General features: G+C 37.0%; 2 protein-coding genes across 17 annotated transcripts in view; both read right to left on the reverse strand.

The window, feature by feature from the left end:
• Nucleotides 1-1,673: 1,673 nt before the first annotated feature.
• LOC124412387 (disks large homolog 5) lies at nt 1,674-12,910 on the reverse strand. Of its 6 annotated transcripts, none has more exons than XM_046892225.1 (14): nt 12,655-12,910; nt 11,741-11,849; nt 10,951-10,968; nt 10,412-10,559; nt 9,674-10,022; nt 8,623-9,042; nt 7,253-8,341; nt 5,177-7,067; nt 4,074-5,049; nt 3,743-3,984; nt 3,330-3,559; nt 2,955-3,174; nt 2,675-2,851; nt 1,674-1,749 (listed from the first exon to the last, which is right to left on the reverse strand). In XM_046892225.1, the coding sequence occupies exons 2-13, from the start codon at nt 11,781-11,783 to the stop codon at nt 2,745-2,747; spliced, it is 5,733 nt and encodes a 1,910-aa protein (XP_046748181.1). In that variant the 5' UTR covers nt 11,784-11,849; nt 12,655-12,910; the 3' UTR covers nt 1,674-1,749; nt 2,675-2,744. The 6 variants fall into 6 exon arrangements, with proteins under 6 accessions (XP_046748181.1, XP_046748207.1, XP_046748198.1 ...); XM_046892251.1 differs by having other exon boundaries at nt 12,407-12,910; XM_046892242.1 differs by having other exon boundaries at nt 12,305-12,910.
• A 997-nt stretch (nt 12,911-13,907) lies between these two features.
• LOC124412335 (protein split ends) overlaps nt 13,908-18,334 on the reverse strand; it is a 94,121-nt gene continuing 89,694 nt past the window's right edge. For 10 of the 11 annotated variants that reach the window (XM_046892134.1, XM_046892178.1, XM_046892153.1 and 7 more), the window contains 5 exons: nt 18,193-18,309; nt 17,534-17,647; nt 16,543-17,289; nt 15,976-16,134; nt 13,908-15,847 (listed from right to left, as the gene is read on the reverse strand). In XM_046892134.1, the coding sequence (XP_046748090.1) occupies nt 15,719-15,847; nt 15,976-16,134; nt 16,543-17,289; nt 17,534-17,647; nt 18,193-18,309 (1,266 nt within the window). In that variant the 3' untranslated portion in view covers nt 13,908-15,718. The remainder of the gene's footprint in view (nt 15,848-15,975; nt 16,135-16,542; nt 17,290-17,533; nt 17,648-18,192; nt 18,310-18,334) is intronic. The other variant, XM_046892161.1, reaches the window with a different exon arrangement.

The following is an 18,334-nucleotide window of genomic DNA, read 5'->3' on the forward strand; positions in this document are numbered from 1 at the left end:
TAAAATTACAGAAATACGTTCAAACATCGACAAATATTCAAGCAAGTCTTTGTAAAATCACATAGCAAATATAATATTTAAAACATATGCCAGTAATTTGTTCTTTGTTCCTAAAGTCACTATTTAAGATCATTTTGGCTACGTTAAAGTAGCATTGTGGCTCCACTAAATATCACTTTATAAGTCATTGCCAACTGCCAATGGAAACAAGATTAATCGTACCCTTATCAATTATTATATCCTTGTAATTTTTGGTCTGGGTAAACTTATGCCTAAATATTGTCCGATTAGAAAACTTAATTTTACAAGAAAACGTAAAAGCAACAAAGCAAAAAACAATCACGAAAAACAATAGAGACCGAATAAATCTCATTCTCGATTCATACGATTTTAGAAGTCCACAGCTAACAATAATAATTACCGGACTCAAGAACATAAGATGGCATGAAGAAAATAATAAATGGTTAAAGCTAGATCGTGCCACTTAGATCTTCATGTGGTTAGTACAATAAGCTCGATATCGTTCAGAGTACAATAAATAATACAATTTTGAAAATATTTAGTTGCACTTGAAACATGAAGCATCTTATGACAATATTTCCAGTACAACTAGCTTAACTCCAAAAACAAGAAACGAAATCCATTGAAAATCATCTTGTGATTTCTAACTAATTACAAAACTGTTTCTATATAATTCAATACCACATTTGCCACGTGAAGTAGCTTTTCCAAATACTGAGCCTTTAATTTTTCAAGGTTATCGATTATAAATAAAAAATGTAAAATTTTATACAGGTAATAATTGAAAGCCTATTCATTCAAATTTCAAATTTTACTTTGATTGAAATAATAGCTTACAAACATAGGTATCAGTAATTGGGAAATCTACCTTTTGCCAAACATTTAGTTAATCGGATTATATAACTTACATAATAATACGACACCTCACCGTAACTACTATAAATTATTATTAAAACATAATTGTGTTGATTTTTTTATAGAAATACTTATTTTTCCACATTATATTTACAAATTAGAATCAGGAACTGCTGTATAAAGATTAATTCCTGTTTGTGTATTTTTTTCTCTACCAATTCCATTGTATTGTGACTTAAGCGCTTAGAAATTTCTAACTTTTTTAATTGACACTACACGACCAGTCATTTGGTTTTCATTGCTATTGATAATCTGTACCAATTCAAGTTCATGTAATCTAGCAACGAGTATGAATTTTCGTTTAATTTCTTTCTTTATATACCTACTGTATATTTTCAAATACTTGGCCGATTGAATTTTTACATTATATATTATAACTTCAAGTACTATATATATTATAACATGATATTATATGCACTGTGGATCGAAGATTATTATATGCCAGCTTAAAATATTCCAAAGATGTCAATTACCAAGAAAGTGATTAGCTATTGTTTGAAAATAACTTACCCAGGTACCACCAAGGTTTTAACATAAGAACGTGTAATTATTTAATGCCTATAGCTACTCACAACCAGAGCTTCAAGGTGGCATTAATCCTACCTCCACATCAGTACATCAAGGCAACACCGTGTCTCATTTAAAAATTATGCTTAGCACGTAGCAGACGAAACCAAAATGCAGAACTTGATCTTACTCGACGAATGGACCCAAACAGTTGATATCGAAATTTTTTCACTTTTTTCCTCTTTTTGTGGTCGATTTATTAAAGCACGATGAATCATGTTTCATGACACTCTTCCATACCTATCTCTAAATAACAAAGAATCAACTTGATATCACAATTTATTTAAAAATGAAGTAAATGATGGGATAATTCTGGTATTTTTACCATCTAATGTTATTCGTACTTCAAATAAAAAATAATGCTATCAACGATTATATGCCTCCCAATCGATGCTCAATTCTCATTCAAACATAAAGTTCTGCTCAACCGTTAGGTTTAATTAGAATCTTGGATTGCAGGGGCAATTGAGTACATCTCTATTACAATTGTATTTCCAATTCAGGATGTAGAGTTATTATTATTGTTATGGTATTATTACGGTTACTATTATTGTTATTATCATTATCATTCATGTTATTATTATTATATACGGCATATTTACTGTATAGATTTTCGTTTCTGTCATACAGTTGATAATTCATTGTAAGACTCAAATGTGGACACTGCTTTGCAAATATCTACTTTTCCTCATTCAAGGCCAATCTTTAATCACTTACTAAAATTTACTTTATTGTTAAATTTCTAAGTTGATAACCATTGTACATGTCAAGATATTTATAACGTAAATAAAATACAACGGGAGGCAAAAGAAACCCGAGCTCAAAATTTACTTCATGTTATCCAATTTGTTAACCCAACTGAGCATTAAAGCTTCGACTAACAATATGACAAAGATTAAAAAAATGTTTATGAATATTTCCGTAAAAGGGTTTCAGATTACATACAAAAGTGTATTGGATACTTGTCACGAGTGCGGCTCTGAGAGTAAAATATAGGTAAAGTAAGAATAAAGGTAACATCAACACATTACGAACTCAAACGTGCAATTTCTGGCTCAAATAATTAGTCACCCATTATACATATACATAATGTAGATAAGTCAATTGTTTTCAATCTGTTAAAAAAATCAAAATGAATAATAATTTGCCAATAAAAAGAGTGATTGCATACTTTTTATGAGGACCCTGTCAAGCAGTTAGATCGATTTCCACTGTGGCTTATGGGACCCCCCCCGCTGCTGTCAAGGTGGTCCACGGGCAACCCATAACGCTTTGCTTTGCTCATCATCTACTGCTGCTTTCACTTGCGTGCATATGTATGCCACATTTACGCCAGCTGGTATCACAGCTACAATTTGTAAAGCTCATTAATGTTTGATATAAATTATATACATTTCTCAATTAAAGAAATCAGATGAACATTAGTTAACTATACATGAATGATGACTCACCAGAGATATAGTGCTTATATTCCGCCTCCAGTTTAAGAGCATGTTCATACATCTCTTTAGCCGCCTTTGCACTAACTTTATCACTTGGATACCTGGAATCCTTAACTTCCTTTATTTGTTTTGTGCTCTTAAACTTGATTAGCAAAACGATCGGATATATCTGGTGTCTATGTAATCGTTCAATAGAAGCAATAGACACATCTAAGATGCAGTGTGAATTCTGTAAAGAGTAACGCAAGCATTAATCATCATTGATAACTTTAAACTGTTGATAAAAATTCACAACCTGAGCATGAGAAGCACCGCTTAGTGCAAGAAGTTTCGATGCAATTCACAGATAAATTCTCCATTGTATAGAATAAAATTTAGTTTTACCTTTTCACAAATTTCCTTAACTGCCTGAACAGTGGTGCACTCAAAATAGCTGCCTTTCTTTTTGTAGTCAACATAAAGTGAATCACGCAAGTGCTGCTCTAAGGTAACCTGTGAGCAGTGCATAGCTTCCGGCAAACATCTGATAAACTCTCGAGGAAACTCTTGCAGGAGTTTTGTTGCTACACACTCGCTCAGTGGGCCGATTATTAACACCGGTCTCAAAGTAGGATCTATTTATAAATAAATAAATAAATATTTTTGATTGGTATTATGATTTTTCCTCAGAATATTATAACAAATAGTCAGCAATAACCACCTAGTGGTGGTCTATCCACCATCTAGAATTTCTTCGCGAAGCCCTAGTAATGAAACATTTAATCTTATGCTACACATATTAATTTCTATCTACATACAATCAAGTCGTTCGACACGCTGGTAGGTGGCTGGTATGTTTTCTTCGTTAAGAGTACCACTATCGCTATACCAGCCAAGGTTCACTCCAGTAAGTTGAGAAAGCTCTTTGCTGTCTCTACTAGACGATCGTTGATGCTTTTTACGACGGAAAAAACTTCGTCTAGCACTAGTTGTACCTCGTCTGCCAGCATCTGTCTCCAAATCACCCAAGGATCGTCGTAACAATAACTCTTCTTCAACTCTAAAAAACAAAAATGGTAAATATTCAGGACAAGGTTAATTACGTGGTTCGAAGGTAAATTTAGAAAACTTAATTTGTCCTATACTTACTTAAACCTACTGGGAATAATGCCACATTGTTGGCGTCTTCCTGCTTGATCTACTAGCCAAGCTCTCCAATATCCTGGTGTACCGTTAAACATAGTATTATCGACATATAGAACATCGTCCTTGTTGAATCGCAGTTGCAAGTTATTACCGAGCTCTCCCACTCTGTCAAACATTGCTCGTATATAGAAACTATCACCTGGCTTGTCCTTAACTTCTTTGTAGTGATCAGGTAAGTGTTGCGCTATTAACGTGACTTTGTCTGCTGGCCTGGCAAGCTCTAAAGCAGCCTGTTCGGCGGTAGCTTGCCGCAGGTCAGCTCCGTTATATTCAAGAATACGATCACCGGTTCGCAGCCCAGCACCTTCTGCCAGACACCCAGGTTGCACAGAGTTTACAAAAATACCAACGCTGTTACCTCCGACAAGGGAAATACCAAGATTAGAACATTTTCGAGTTTCTATGAACAGATACCTAGGGTCCCCGGGTGGTGGACTCTGTCTACTTTGCTCATCTTGTGTCGGACTTCGGACAGTAGCATTTTGACGTTGCAACGTCGTAACTGCTTGATTTATTTGCGCACGAGTCAAAGTATTGTTACCACTTCTCAAGGTTTCCATTGTTGCAGAATTTCTAATGCTATCTAATGCTGTGCTGTTTCTGAGGTCTAGTGCAGTAGAATTTCGAAGTTCTGGATTCCGCACATTGATATCAAGTGATGCTGAATTTCTGATGTCTCGTTCTCTGTCTTGAGTACTCCTAATATCTAGAGATGCGGAATTTCTAGCTTCTCTGTCTCCTCTCATCACGCTCAAAGACGAAGCATCTCGCTCAGGTTCAGATGAATCTAAGCTTTGAGCTGCCTTACGGGAAGCTTCAGGACTATTACAAGGTGTTGGTGAACCACTTCTGCTCGCTTCTTCTTCTCCACCAGCTTCCGAAGAACTAGAAGATGCCGAGCCTTCTAATTCATTGTACTCTAAAACAATCGGAAAAAGAATTCAGAACTGAACAACCACTATAGTCGGATGTCTCCGAAATGAAAAAACGGTGGGTTCATCTACAGTGATGCAACAATTTATGAACAACTTTTTAGTAACACTTACTGTCTGGACTGTATTGTACCAGCATAGTAATAGAATTACCACACTGGCGTAATACATTTGCTGCAAGCTGGTAAGTGGCGCTCCTCATGTTAATGCCACAGACCTCCAGCAGCTGGTCTCCAATTTGCAGTCCAACTTGTGAAGCCAAACTGTGCTCACTTACTGTTGACACAAATACTCCACCGCTCTCCAAACAGGAGATTTGAATACCCAATGGTTCGACAGATTTATCAATGTGAACACGTCGTAATTCTCCTGGTGCTGGTCTCGGTTGTGCATAACAATATTCTGGCATACTGGACCGTTTGTTATCCCCTCTAGTAGTTCCTGTCCCAGGGCTTAGAACTTCGACGTGAAAAGTAGGCATTGGACTGCCTCTGTCGGAGGTTCGTTCTATGCTTCCAGTAGATAGTTTGCCAACACTACTCTTTGATGTCACACTGGGATTGGATGGAATGCGAAATCTTTGATTCTCTTTCTTCCGAGGAAAGGTTCCTCCTTCGTACCCATGAGTATACGCTGGTACGTCGTAAGCAGTAGTTATAGGATGAGGACGAGACTTGTGATAGTGCAGATCCATTGATGGCGTGTGCAAATGCCCAAACCCCGGTTGTGTTGATGGGCTATAAGGCGGCTCGAAACAATACGATCTCGGATCAGGGAGACCTATAGACTCTCCGGACTGTGCGGACGGTAAGGATGGGGGTGAAGGGTACCTGGAAGGTAGAGAATTTTGTTGATGAGGATGGGGATGGGAATGAGTGTAAGGGGGGAAAGAGAAATTAGCCGCTAGTTGTCGTGGCCCAGTCGATGCCGAGCCTAGACTGTAGAGTTGCGAGTGTACTCTGTTGTGTTGCATGGCATCCATCTGGTTGTCATTGCTTAGATATTTCTGGGCTTTTTTCTTGGTATAGTAATCCAATTCTTTTCCAATATTGCATGATTTTACGGAAAAATCGATGCTCGTTTCGGAAGGAGCAAGAGCAGCACTTAAACGACTTTCATTCACCTCAAATTCATTTACAGATTTCTTATCTATTTGGATATCCTTGAACTGTACAGCAGGTGAAAACGATTTCTGACTGAAAAGCTTACCAGATTTACTGAAATTAGGCAATGGACTTTCAACTGCCTTGTAGACAGTATGCCTGTTGCTAACGTTTGAAAATGTTGCCGCAGGGATGGGATTAGAGTTGCGATTATAATTGTAGCTCTCATATTTCGGAGGGTGATTCAGAAGTACACTCAATGGAAGCCTTTCTTTGGTTTTCCGTGGATGCAGTATAGTACCTGTTCCATTCTGTATTTGAGGACCGCCTCTAGCCTTTGGCCAAGTACCACCATTTTTTTCTAATTTCTCTCCTCTTCGTTTACTTCGTTTTAAAACACCGTTATTAGCTTTTTTATGATAGCTTTCTATCACAGAATCAAGCTCCGCTATAGCATCTTGTTCCTGTTCAAAAGTATTTGGACTAGAATTGCGATGTCTTTTCTTTTTTTCTTCCCTGTCTTTGCTATGCCTACGACCTCTGACGATATCAATTTTCTCCCTGATATTATCCCAAGCATTGCTAATACCGCTTGGTTTATCTCCATTCGTTGATTTTGACACTTTATACACACTGCCAAAATTTGATGTTACGTATCGTCTATCATAATCTTCAGGAGTCGTTTTTAACATTAACCTCTCCTGTTCAGTTTGCGAAAAGCTATTTACCATTTTATGCTTCTCTGAACTAAAATTACTGTCAGCAGACAAAGATTTACTGTTACTCGGAGGTAAGGGTATTCCTTTCAGTGTTGTGATTGTCAGCACATCTGTAGAATTGTCATTTAATATTGCCATTGCTTCGTGCGCTGAATTTAACCGGTCCATTGGCTTACTATTGATCTGCAAAAATTTACATGTATTGAAATGATTGTATGTTTCCAAAATTTATTCATCACGTATCATGTTTTTCATTAACATCACTCATACAAAGTGCCATAAAAATCTATTTAGGGTCAATTTTGAAGATTTTTAAATCGGATTAAAACTAATCCTTAATCAAGAGTTCAAAGTTTAAAAATGCTTACATTCAACACACGATCACCAACAGCCAAATTTCCTTCTTTAGCAGCCAGACTACCAGGAGAAATCTTCGATATGTAAACGCCAAGTTCAAGTGCAATTCCGTGAGGAACTGATCCCACAGGAAGCTGAGTAGTCCGCAGCGAACGTCTTCCTAAACGACGCCTCCTAATGGTCAATATTGCTGGACTGACGCTACTTGTTCTTAGTGTCTCAAGCACCATTCTAGTTGAGACTGCCGTACAATCGACATTGTTAACTCTGATTATGCAATCATTAACTCTAAGTTTACCATCAGCAACACTTCCTTGTGTGACTTGGGCGACGTAAATTCCTCCATCGTTTGGATATTGAGGATCATCTCTGCCTCCAACTAATAAGAACCCCAGCTCCCGATCTGACTCAAGACACAATCTTGTTAAGTCTAGGTGAACTGTCAGCGCTTCCCATTCAGTAAGATCAGCATCAATAGCAGAATCATGACTATGTCCATGACTTTGACCAAATTGACTGGACCGCAATGCGTGATCCCCTGATTCAATTTTCACTTTTAGGTCTTTTAACTCTTTGGAAGCCTCATTTCGTTGTTTCTTTATGTCATCTGAGTCCCGCAGAGCACTGGCAAGTTCAGAAACAGCACGATCTCTCTCCTTTCTAAGTCTGTCACACAAAGTTCTAATACTTTCTCTCTCTAATACAATTTTATCTCTTTCACTAAAAGCCCAATCTCTTCTACGTTTAGAAACCTCAGCTTCTTGAATAGCCTCTTCAAGTTCTGCTTGCAGAGTATCAACGGATTTTCGTAACTTATCAAGCTCAAGATTCGCTTGGTCCAAATTATCCATTCGTTCTTTTTCTCTTTTCGCATAATCTCGTGTACTTGTTTCACGCTCTGCTTCTTTATTAGCATTATCTCTCTCACAGTTATACGAATGTGACTCCAAGCGATGCTTATAATCCCTGCTGGAGCCTTCTGAATAATCGCCGAATTTTTTCCGAAGATCATTACACTCTTTGAGTGCTTCGTCACGATCATGCAGGGCCGACGAAATTTCTCTCCTTAAAGTTTCAATTTGGTAGGAAAGTGTCTTTTTCTAAAAATAATCCGAATTACAAAGGACTATTAGTGAATTGTAAAAACATAGCAGAGAAATAAATTTTTATTGGTAATTAACGAATAAATTTGATCAACCATTATCAATAATCTCTGAAATCGAACCCTGACGTGAATGAAATACTAAAAATATTTGAAGATTGGATCTCAGCCAGGCAAACGTCACAGTTTAATGTTTTACATTCCATGAATGCCTCATGGAGACTCGGATGGCTGCCAAATACCTTAACAATTTATAAACGAATATGAAAGCAAACTTACTTCTTCAACAAACTGCTTATTCTGGTTTTCCAAATGTGTTATTTTGTTGTAAGCTTGAGTAAGATCATCACCAAGTTTTTCCATTTCTTTATGAACTGTATCACGTTCTCCCATGATTAAACTATACTCCTGCAAAGCAGCGTTTCTCTCTTCTGTCAATCGCTTCATATCCTTACTAGCCTTCATACGTACAACCATAGCCTGGTTAATCTCTTTGACTGCTTCTTCATGTTGCTGCTGAATCTTGGCTAGAGCTTCTCTGTATTCATTTCGTTCTCTCAATGCAATATCCCATTGCCGGATAGCAGCTGTACACTGCTGTTTCAACCCGTTACGCTCTCTCACAGCACTGATCCGCTCCTGTGCTATTTCTTCACATTGTTTCTTTAACCTGGCAGCACCTTCTTGTGCCAATTCCAGCTAGATGAGGAAAAAAAATCAAGCAACTTTAGTTGACCTGATGTGTGAAATATTATTTATATTCAACATATCAATCTTGCTGGTGTATTTTCCAATCAGCGACAAATTGATTCTAGTGAAACGTCTACCATTCTGAATAATGAGGGGCCCTAAGCATTTCAGTGCTTGAAATAAGATTACACAAGTATTCATAAGTACATGATGTGACGTATCTATCATTGTCATGTGTTAGTATGGAACAAATAAACGCAGTATTGTATATATAATTATATATGATGTCTATCCTCTCATGTGCAACAGACCAGCCAAGTAATAGGCGATGACTTTTGTTGATACTCATTGTGTTGATAGCTACTTAACTGGCTGTTCAGAATAGTGACGATTTACTGTAATCAAATGTCAACGGGTTAAATCAAAATCCGCTGATCCTTATCATAATATCCTATGTTAATCTGCAGAATTTTTCACGTGGATATTCAGATATTCAGGCTGAAAGATTCATTCGTCCACAACGATCAAGGAATCCCGATTGCCAAGATGTGTCAAGACTTTACAGACTTTCAGGACGATTAGGTACCATTGTAAGTGATTACAAAACGGTGTTACCATAATTCAACATAGACAAGCTTACCTTGTTAACGGCAGATGAATGTGACGATATGAGATCATCGTACCTCTTCCTAAGAGAATCATATTCATCTTTGATAGCCTCGTACTTTCTAAGGGCTGATAAGTAGTGTTGATTCATAGCATCAGTATTATTCGCATCTGTGACTAAGACTTCCTGATTTTGGCATCGCAACTCCGATACCTCCTTCTGCAAAGCTTGGACTTCTCGATCGAGACGTTGCTTATCATTTACCATATCACTATATTTTCCCCTCAGGGTGGAGCTTTCTTGAGCCGTTGCTTCCAATTGATTCATGGCTGCCCTATGTTGCCCCCGATAATATTTCAACTCTTTCATAGTATGCTCACAGCTGTGAATAAATTATTTATCACTCTACTGAAGCAATAATGTAAAATATCAGTGCAATAAGTTAATAGTGACGAACTGATAAATCTATTCCAGAACTATTGCTATACATAGCTGTTGGCAAGTTGAGTGATTTGTAAGGGTTATTAAGAAATTGAAGTCTCGACCGAGAAGACACATTTTCCATTGCTCTTAACCAGAAAGCTATCAAGGCCGTGCTTTTTCAGATGCTCCAGATCACACATAATCGCTTATCTTATCAATGAAATTTGTTACAAAAAATCGAGCAAAATAAAATGTCTTAAAATACAAGAGAAACAATGCAATGTAATTTTAATGGTTTCCAATACTGGAAATGGAAAAAATGAAGATGAATATGCAAACAAAACAAACCGTCGAATAGTGTCGGAATGCTTATGCCTAAGCAGCTGAAGTTGGTGCATAGTTGGATCACATTGAGCCTGCAAGCCATCGTAGTCGCTATGACATTCGGCTCCCCCTACAGGACTCCCAACACTGCCGTAGCCTCCGCTATCCCTCTCTGAACCCATGTACGTAACGCAATTCCAACAGCACACATAGCAGTACAGCAAAAACAATACAATAAAACATAAAATAGCAGTCATATACATACCACTACAAAAACAAACTCTGTGACATGCTTTTTAGAAAAATTAAGAGATACATCGATATTCCCAAATTGATCATTTATTGAGTTCAATTACCCTGTTCAGAATCGAAAAGGTTTCTCTAATCATCCATTGAGAATTATTCAATCTTTTGATAAACTGGATAATAAGCAGGTCAGTTTCGTCTATTTTCAATTTACATAGAATATGCAATTATCGATACATTGACCGAATGGATGACGAATAAATGACAGAAATTGTATTTACAAATAACAACAAATTTCTAGTAATGATATTGCTTACCTATGTTAAGTGCGCCATCTATGGAACAAGAAAAGCAGTTGATTTATTTTTGTATAGCACAATACACTGAAAAACTATACAGGATACATGTATATACACTCTCATTTACTGTGCCTCGATTCGCGAGTTAAGAAAAAGTCGGTAAACACAGCCAAGTTATTTACTACACAAAGGGCAAATCATTGTTCCTCTTTGATAATACCAATTCAATGTTACTTCAAATCTATTTGAAAATACACACATTATAATTTGTTCATCATAAAATGAAAAATTAAATCAACTACGTGTCTAAAATGGAACAGGGCTCGAGTAATGAGTTAGTTGCTATGGTAGCAGTCGCAAGGTATTTAGTTTTTCATCGCTTTCACCAATGATGAGTCGGTATGTTACGCTTTGGGATTCTGCTATTCATGCTTTCTTAACCAGCACATAATTTTAACTTGAATTTTCATTTATTATAAGAAATCAGTTTATGTTTCATTAAAGAAATGTTTGTGATTGTTTCAAAGAAGAATTACACGAAACTTAAAAGACATGGAATAATACATTTGAATTCATCTCAGTATAAAAAATAATCATATATTATTGCTACAAGTTTCGGTTAGATCAAATTTTCACCAAGAGCCATGAATCATAATCGAACTTTTAGATGTCTATATATTTTGTAGTCAAACAAGGTTCTGCTCTTGAGCTTCACTTTTTTCAGGGGTACATGGTACGGACGCAAGGTAAGGAAATCAGTATGCGTATAGAAATATTTGTAATTAGAGAAAAGAATTGAAAAACTTACCGCTACTGCCAGCGCTATCCAGGGAAGATGTACCAGAAGCCATGTTGCTCAATCACTCGTGAAATCCTAGCATGTGTATATTTCCGCAGCTAAGGGTATTGAAATCAGCCTGAAAATCAAGGACACGGTTAGATTTTTTCCAGTCGACGAAGGAACAAAGGGATTTATTACGCAGAACAGAGTGGTGAAAGTTTGTTAAATGATTGATATATATATATATGTATCCCTGTATATTATGTACATATGCATATATATATACATCATTTTATAAACACAGTCGCATGCTTCATGTAAAAACTTTGACAGATGTAACGGCTGATTTTAACTGCAAAAATCATTTACAAACCTCATACTTGTACTAGTGTGGAATTTTATTGTGTCGAAAGGCAAAGTGAACGTTACGGGCACTAAAGTATTCACCAGCCAAGGAACGAACAACTTTGAAAATAACTATTGGAAATTATAATATTATATATACGAACGTATTGAAGAGTGGAGATTTAATTTTAAGAATGAAAGGAAAACCGTATGTTTTTTGAATGGTCATAAGTCGGGCTAGTCTACATTTTGATGATGTGTTCAAGCCTACACTTTGTGTCATTTCACGGTAATATTCAGAGATAACATCTTTCTGATATTCGGTAAAAAAATACAGATCGGATTAACTGGATCCTGGTTGAGACGTCGCGATCACACGGCGCCTGTTTAATCGTTACGTCTGACGAGGAAAAACTGAATTATCCATTCATGTTGTTCCACTTATCGCACTCCTTCCCTGTGAGACAGTTCCATTGCACGTTAACTAACATCACACACTCTTATTTGACCACCACGACAGTAACTTCGACAGTCAAGTGTCTCAGAAATTGTATAGCTGAGCCTAGTATCACTTATAACTACAATTAGCACCTCACCTGTTACACCAACAAATCTGACAATTAGCCATTTTCATTCACTGTCGACCTATCAATCCGAGACGGCATCGAGCATTGATAAATATGCTTATGAATGTTTATTCCGTGACATCGTTGTCTAACTATATCAATGGCGACATCCGAGAATCCGAGCGATGACGTAAGCGTAACACTAGCGCTACTCACCGATTCATGGGCTGAATATGTACTCAACCCGTGATTCTCCCTCATCTCTTGAACAGTTTATGGCTGAGGCGCTGTATTCCATTCTGCAGAAGTTGCGCCATTCTAAAATGCGCTGTATTGTGGGCGTGACAATTTTCAAACTTTAGTTATTTTTTTAAATTCTTTCGCACTCCAAAATATTATTACTCACATACATATTATCAATGAAATTCCACCTGAATCCAGATACGTGATGTTACATACACACTTATCAAGAACCATCGAAACCCAACATTATTCAATATTTTTAATTCTTTTATCATCCGAAAGCATTTGATCGATTGTATATTTTTTGGAATATGAGTGAGAAAAGAATTTCATGCAGCCATTTTAAGACTATATACTTCGTGAAACTTTTTCAGTAACTTTAAAGGAAATCTTTCAATTGAATATCTTACTGCTTCTGTATCTACTTTCCAAAGTTGTGGGAAAAATTTGGAAAGAGATAATGGAATTGCAAATAAATAAATTCCGCGGTGAACTTTTTTTTATCATAGTTATTATTATCGTTAATATCCATATAATTATCAATAACTACAGTAAAACACAAAACAAAAAATGTGATACCTGTACATTCTCCCTACATGAATAACATAAACTCTTGTATACCAGTATGATAGCTTACGATAGGAAGAAACTAAATCATAATATTCACAGATATTTTACAAGGTAGAAGAGGCGCGGCAAGTGCACACACTGCGTTTTTGTTTGTACCTAAACAATCACATGTAAAAACAAAAAAAAAAAAAACACCATCCCTCCGCAATTAAATATATAAACTAAAATGTTTACGAAGTGTGTGCACCATAAACACCTTGATTCATATTCACATACGCAATATAAGTTTTGCTCATATTCTCTTTTCCTTTTTTTTACTCGTGCGTTCATATTATTCCTACATTTACACTGTACATATGCACATCGCATCTTTTACACTGTACATGCACACGATCCACAAGCATCTGCGCTGCCTTAACTCAGCTATTTTTAAGGGATGAACGGGATCCTCGAAATGCCGGAAAAATTTTATTTCTTGATCATTCATTTATCTATGATACTTCAGCTAAAAATATGTACAGCATTTAGTTCAGTTACTCGGAATGCAATATACCGTACTGTTGCCCATCAATTTTTATCGCTTAGTACAACATGTTCCAATTACACTGTACTATTTTAAGTTGTTTTAAATGAGCTGAGATAAATGATAATATATATATATATATATTACCACAACATTAAACTCGATAATAACACTTGGACCATTTCACCATGATTTAACAATTTGCGCAGTCATGTGTATATGAGGTGAAGTTGATAAGCTGTAACACTGGCTGGTAGATTCACGAAGTAAACGCAAAAATATTTAAAACCGTGTGTATGTTCGAAAACTCTGCACTCGAATCGTAAGAACAAAATAATGTCATGTACATGACTATTCTCTGTTGCCATTGATTGAAATTTGGAAGTGACAAACGATATAAAGATACTTAAATGTTTTTGCATACTCTTTTAATTGATCTATAATCATGTTTCCCGTCCACCCCTGTAGTTTTTACATTTTTTTTTAACCCTAACGGCGTACGCTCTATGCACAGCAGCGTATTATAGTAAATAGATAGTTACTTATTGTAGTTTTATTTTTAGGGCCTTGTGTAATATAACATAGTGTAAGTTATGGTCTATACATATGTAAGCGCATTATCATCTTGGACACAAATCCTAAAGACTCTATGACGCAACATTTGATGAGTTCGCACTTGAGCATTGCAGGGTGGTAGGTGTGGGAAAGGGTGCACATGGGGCAGCGTCAATGATGAATGAGATCAATCATACTCAACAGTGGTATGATATTCTTTAAGCCCCTTAGTTTGCGGCATGGTACAATCTAACTAGCCCGTATATTAATTTTATATATTTATAATAATAATAATAATAAATTTTAATAATTTTAATAATAATAATTAATATTACAAATTTTTATAATGTACATAACGCTAAGCATAATAATATGTTACATCATGTTGGGGGAATATCATACACTAGGGATAATTCTACATAGGTAGATCTTACTTTTCTCTTTAAATCTAACTTAGTTTTTTCCCTCTACTTCGACAGTAGCAGCAGTAGCAGCAGCAACAGCAGCAACAGCAGCAATTATCATCATCATTATCATTATAGTATAATACATAGGTATTTATATAGAGCAATATTATACAAAAACACATCACATATTGCGGACCGAGAAGGGCCTTTATATTTTATCCAGATATCGTTAAATAATTAAAATCACAGTAGTTATGCCCTCGCTGGCTCACTTAATTTACAATGCTTATGTCTAAGCTTACAAAGTAGCTTGTGTATAGGTAGATTATTTTATTAGTTAGCTGTGTACTACCCATATAGTTAGGGGTACATTACTTTGTCTGGAGAAGTGAGTATAGTAAGTGTTCACATCAGGGCGGTAGAAGACTCTGTGGAGGGAAGAGGAGCGTCTAACTCACTTGTCGGGGAGACCAAGAGTGACGTCGGTCGCCCCCACAAACTGTCAGTAAATAGCAAACGAGCCGATTAAAGCTTAGTCCACAATGCCAAAGGGGAGGAACGCACAGTTTCAAAACCGTGCTAGCCTCTCCTATAACCCCACCCCCCTCTAAGCCTACAATCTTACGTAGATCTGACACTTAGCCAGTTCTGCATCTGATTGTCAAGGGTGCGACTGAATCATTTTCATCCAATGTCCATATGACCCAATAGGTATTACAGGATGTTCCAAGGCTTCATGCCATCGTCGAAACATCCGACCAAGGAAGGAAGTAGTTGCAGCTAAAGCCAACCAGTCTCAAACTGTTGCAATAACGATCAATAGGTGGGCAATTTCCGCAACTCGGGATAACAAGTCTGGTGCAATGCGAGCTAGACTGTCATTAGCAAAATCGCATGATGGGAATATGTGCACCACATAGGCAGCCTGAGAAATAATAAAAGTCATGTCACAAAAAAATGTCCAAACCATAAGATTGAGTTACTTTTAGAATGATTATATTTATCATATGTGACTCCTCCTTTAACTTAAACTTATGAAAAACGTATATTAACCTGTTGTGAGCCTGGTGCAGCTATGTTAACAATTCCTGCAGCTTGTTTCTGTTGAAGGTAGGTTATAAATCCGGTTTGAAGATTTTTACTCTGCTGAAGAACGTCCATATGGTCTCGCCCACATGGAAGCGCCAACAACATACAGTGTTCATTGTCAGTCTGAAAGAAAATGACACCATTCAATAATCGCTTAATGATACACTGGACCACATTTTCAAGTTACCATTTATACTAATTTCTATGAAACTCCATAAAAACATTAAACTCTGACTGTAGCACAATGATAAACGATGGTAGTACTTTACTAGAACAGCTGTATCATTTTCTGTTATTTAATTTTCAAATTCAAAGCAGCTGTTAAAGTTAATTACATTCAAACTATTTACGAATAATTTTGAATAAATCAATAGCTGCTGTAAGCACATGACATGTATCTGACATATATGCGACAAGCCCTAAGGAGTGGCCAGTGACATGACTTATACCATACAATGCAATTCTCTTGATCCTTTTTTCACAGTGTTGCCAAAAAAGTACGATAATACCGTAATATTCTCAAAAACGTACCTGCATTTTCCTAGCAACTCCATCCACCTGTGTTTGCTCCAATCTCATTCTCTGAGCTATTCTGAGCGGGGGCGTAGATCCGTCGCTATTACATGGTAAACTGTCTCGGGCTACGTTGGGATTTCCAAAGACAAAATGCATTTGTACAGCCGCTTGGTCGTTCTTAAGTGCAAGCAGTCCTTGCCACATGACAGGGTACCGTTGAAGTAACATCAATAACGAATCCGCAGGTGGTGGAACTTGAGACGCATGAGGTGGCGTAGAAACCTGCAATCTCCTGGGGCGTTCTGGAGTAATGGCTCTGTCCGTCGGAGCTTCGCTCGCTGCTAACGGGTATGGCGATCTTATATGTGCAGGTGGTGGTTCATAGTATGCTGCTCTTGCACCTGTGCCTACAGCACCCATCGATGCATTACCAACACTATATTGTGGAGGCAGACGAGCCGTACTGTGTAACATGTAGACTTGAGCCACTTGAGGACTATCTGTTGCTCGATCTTGAGGAGTTCTTGTTGCTCGTCTCAATTCCAAAGGTGGACTGTGGCTCTCTTCTCCGCCTGCCTCAAGTTTTGGATCCAATGGTAGGTGAGGCGATCTGGTTCCTGGTCCATGATACGCGGCAATGCGGGGAGTCGTTAGTGCTTCTTGTTGGGCACGGAGATATTGATATTGCAACACTTGTGGGTGCATATAGTGAGCCTGAAGATCACCGCGAGTTATTCCTCCGTAGTGGTTGACGACTTCGCCCTAAAATTACACGAGATTTGATTATAAAATTCTTCACACAAACTGGATGAGATTATTCAATGTTAACAGAATTCAACATGAGTTGTGTAAATGGATCAAGCTAACTTCAGTATTTCAAATTATTCGATAATCATAGTGTAACAAAATTTATTTCATTCACTTCTATAATCGCTTTGAGTGTCAATATATCCTGTAATCGTGCAATATTATTAATTGAATTTTGCAAAAGCAGGGAGTTAAGTACCTGAGGAGTATTAGCATGATGATGGGCAGGTGGGGGCAATGGAGGGCTCTGGGAGCGACGAAGTGGGCCTAGCCCATATTGACTCCCTGGGGACGGAGTGGTACCCGCGCCATGCTACCAAAACCAAGCATTATTAATTGCACTTCTTAAGGTGTTCGTAGTTAGTACACATTATTAAGATCTTAATATTACTTCGTAAAACTGTTATTCATGCCAACATGTTGAAAACTAAAAATTAATTTTTTTACATGGATTTTATGAAAAGTAATGAGGATTATGTCTGATATTCATAATCAATAAAATTAAATAGAGCATCAAACCATGACGTTCAACTTTGAATTCTATAGTGACTTGGACAAATGACTTTTCATCAATTTTTGTACATTGATACATATGCAACCTTCATCCAATCATAGAAATAATATCCTAACCATTCTCAACATTCGAAATTTGTTCAAATCTGTAAAAACCATATTTAATCGTTCAACAAAGAGTATCCAAATTGCCTCGATTCTTTTGTGATCAATACTTACAGAACCGATCGGAAACAATTAACGACCTGAAATCCTCTATATCGACAATCGTTGGAATTTTGATTGTTATTGTTAGTTCGTCATGCCTATGTTATTACATTGCTAGCAACTCAATAAAATATTTACCAATGAGGCTTCGTAGTTTGGGATCGGCACTCCGCGACTTTGTGAGCTTGCTGTTGGGACCATTATACAGCCACCTATGGATACTTCCACTTTTGGTGGTTCCATTGCTGCAGAAATCTGAAAAATCAAATCATGATTAGTA

Source organism: Diprion similis, chromosome 2 (assembly GCF_021155765.1).
Source record: "Diprion similis isolate iyDipSimi1 chromosome 2, iyDipSimi1.1, whole genome shotgun sequence".
In the NCBI taxonomy this organism is placed as follows: Eukaryota; Metazoa; Arthropoda; class Insecta; order Hymenoptera; family Diprionidae; genus Diprion; species Diprion similis.

Coding starts and splice junctions, on each gene's coding strand:
- LOC124412387 (XM_046892225.1), bottom strand. CDS start 11,783: ATGGCTTCTGGTACATCTTCCCTGGATAGCGCTGGCAGTAGCG. Junction 10,023..10,411: donor CATTCCGACACTATTCGACG/GTTTGTTTTGTT, acceptor ATTTATTCACAG/CTGTGAGCATACTATGAAAG. Junction 3,175..3,329: donor TTAAGGAAATTTGTGAAAAG/GTAAAACTAAAT, acceptor TACTCTTTACAG/AATTCACACTGCATCTTAGA.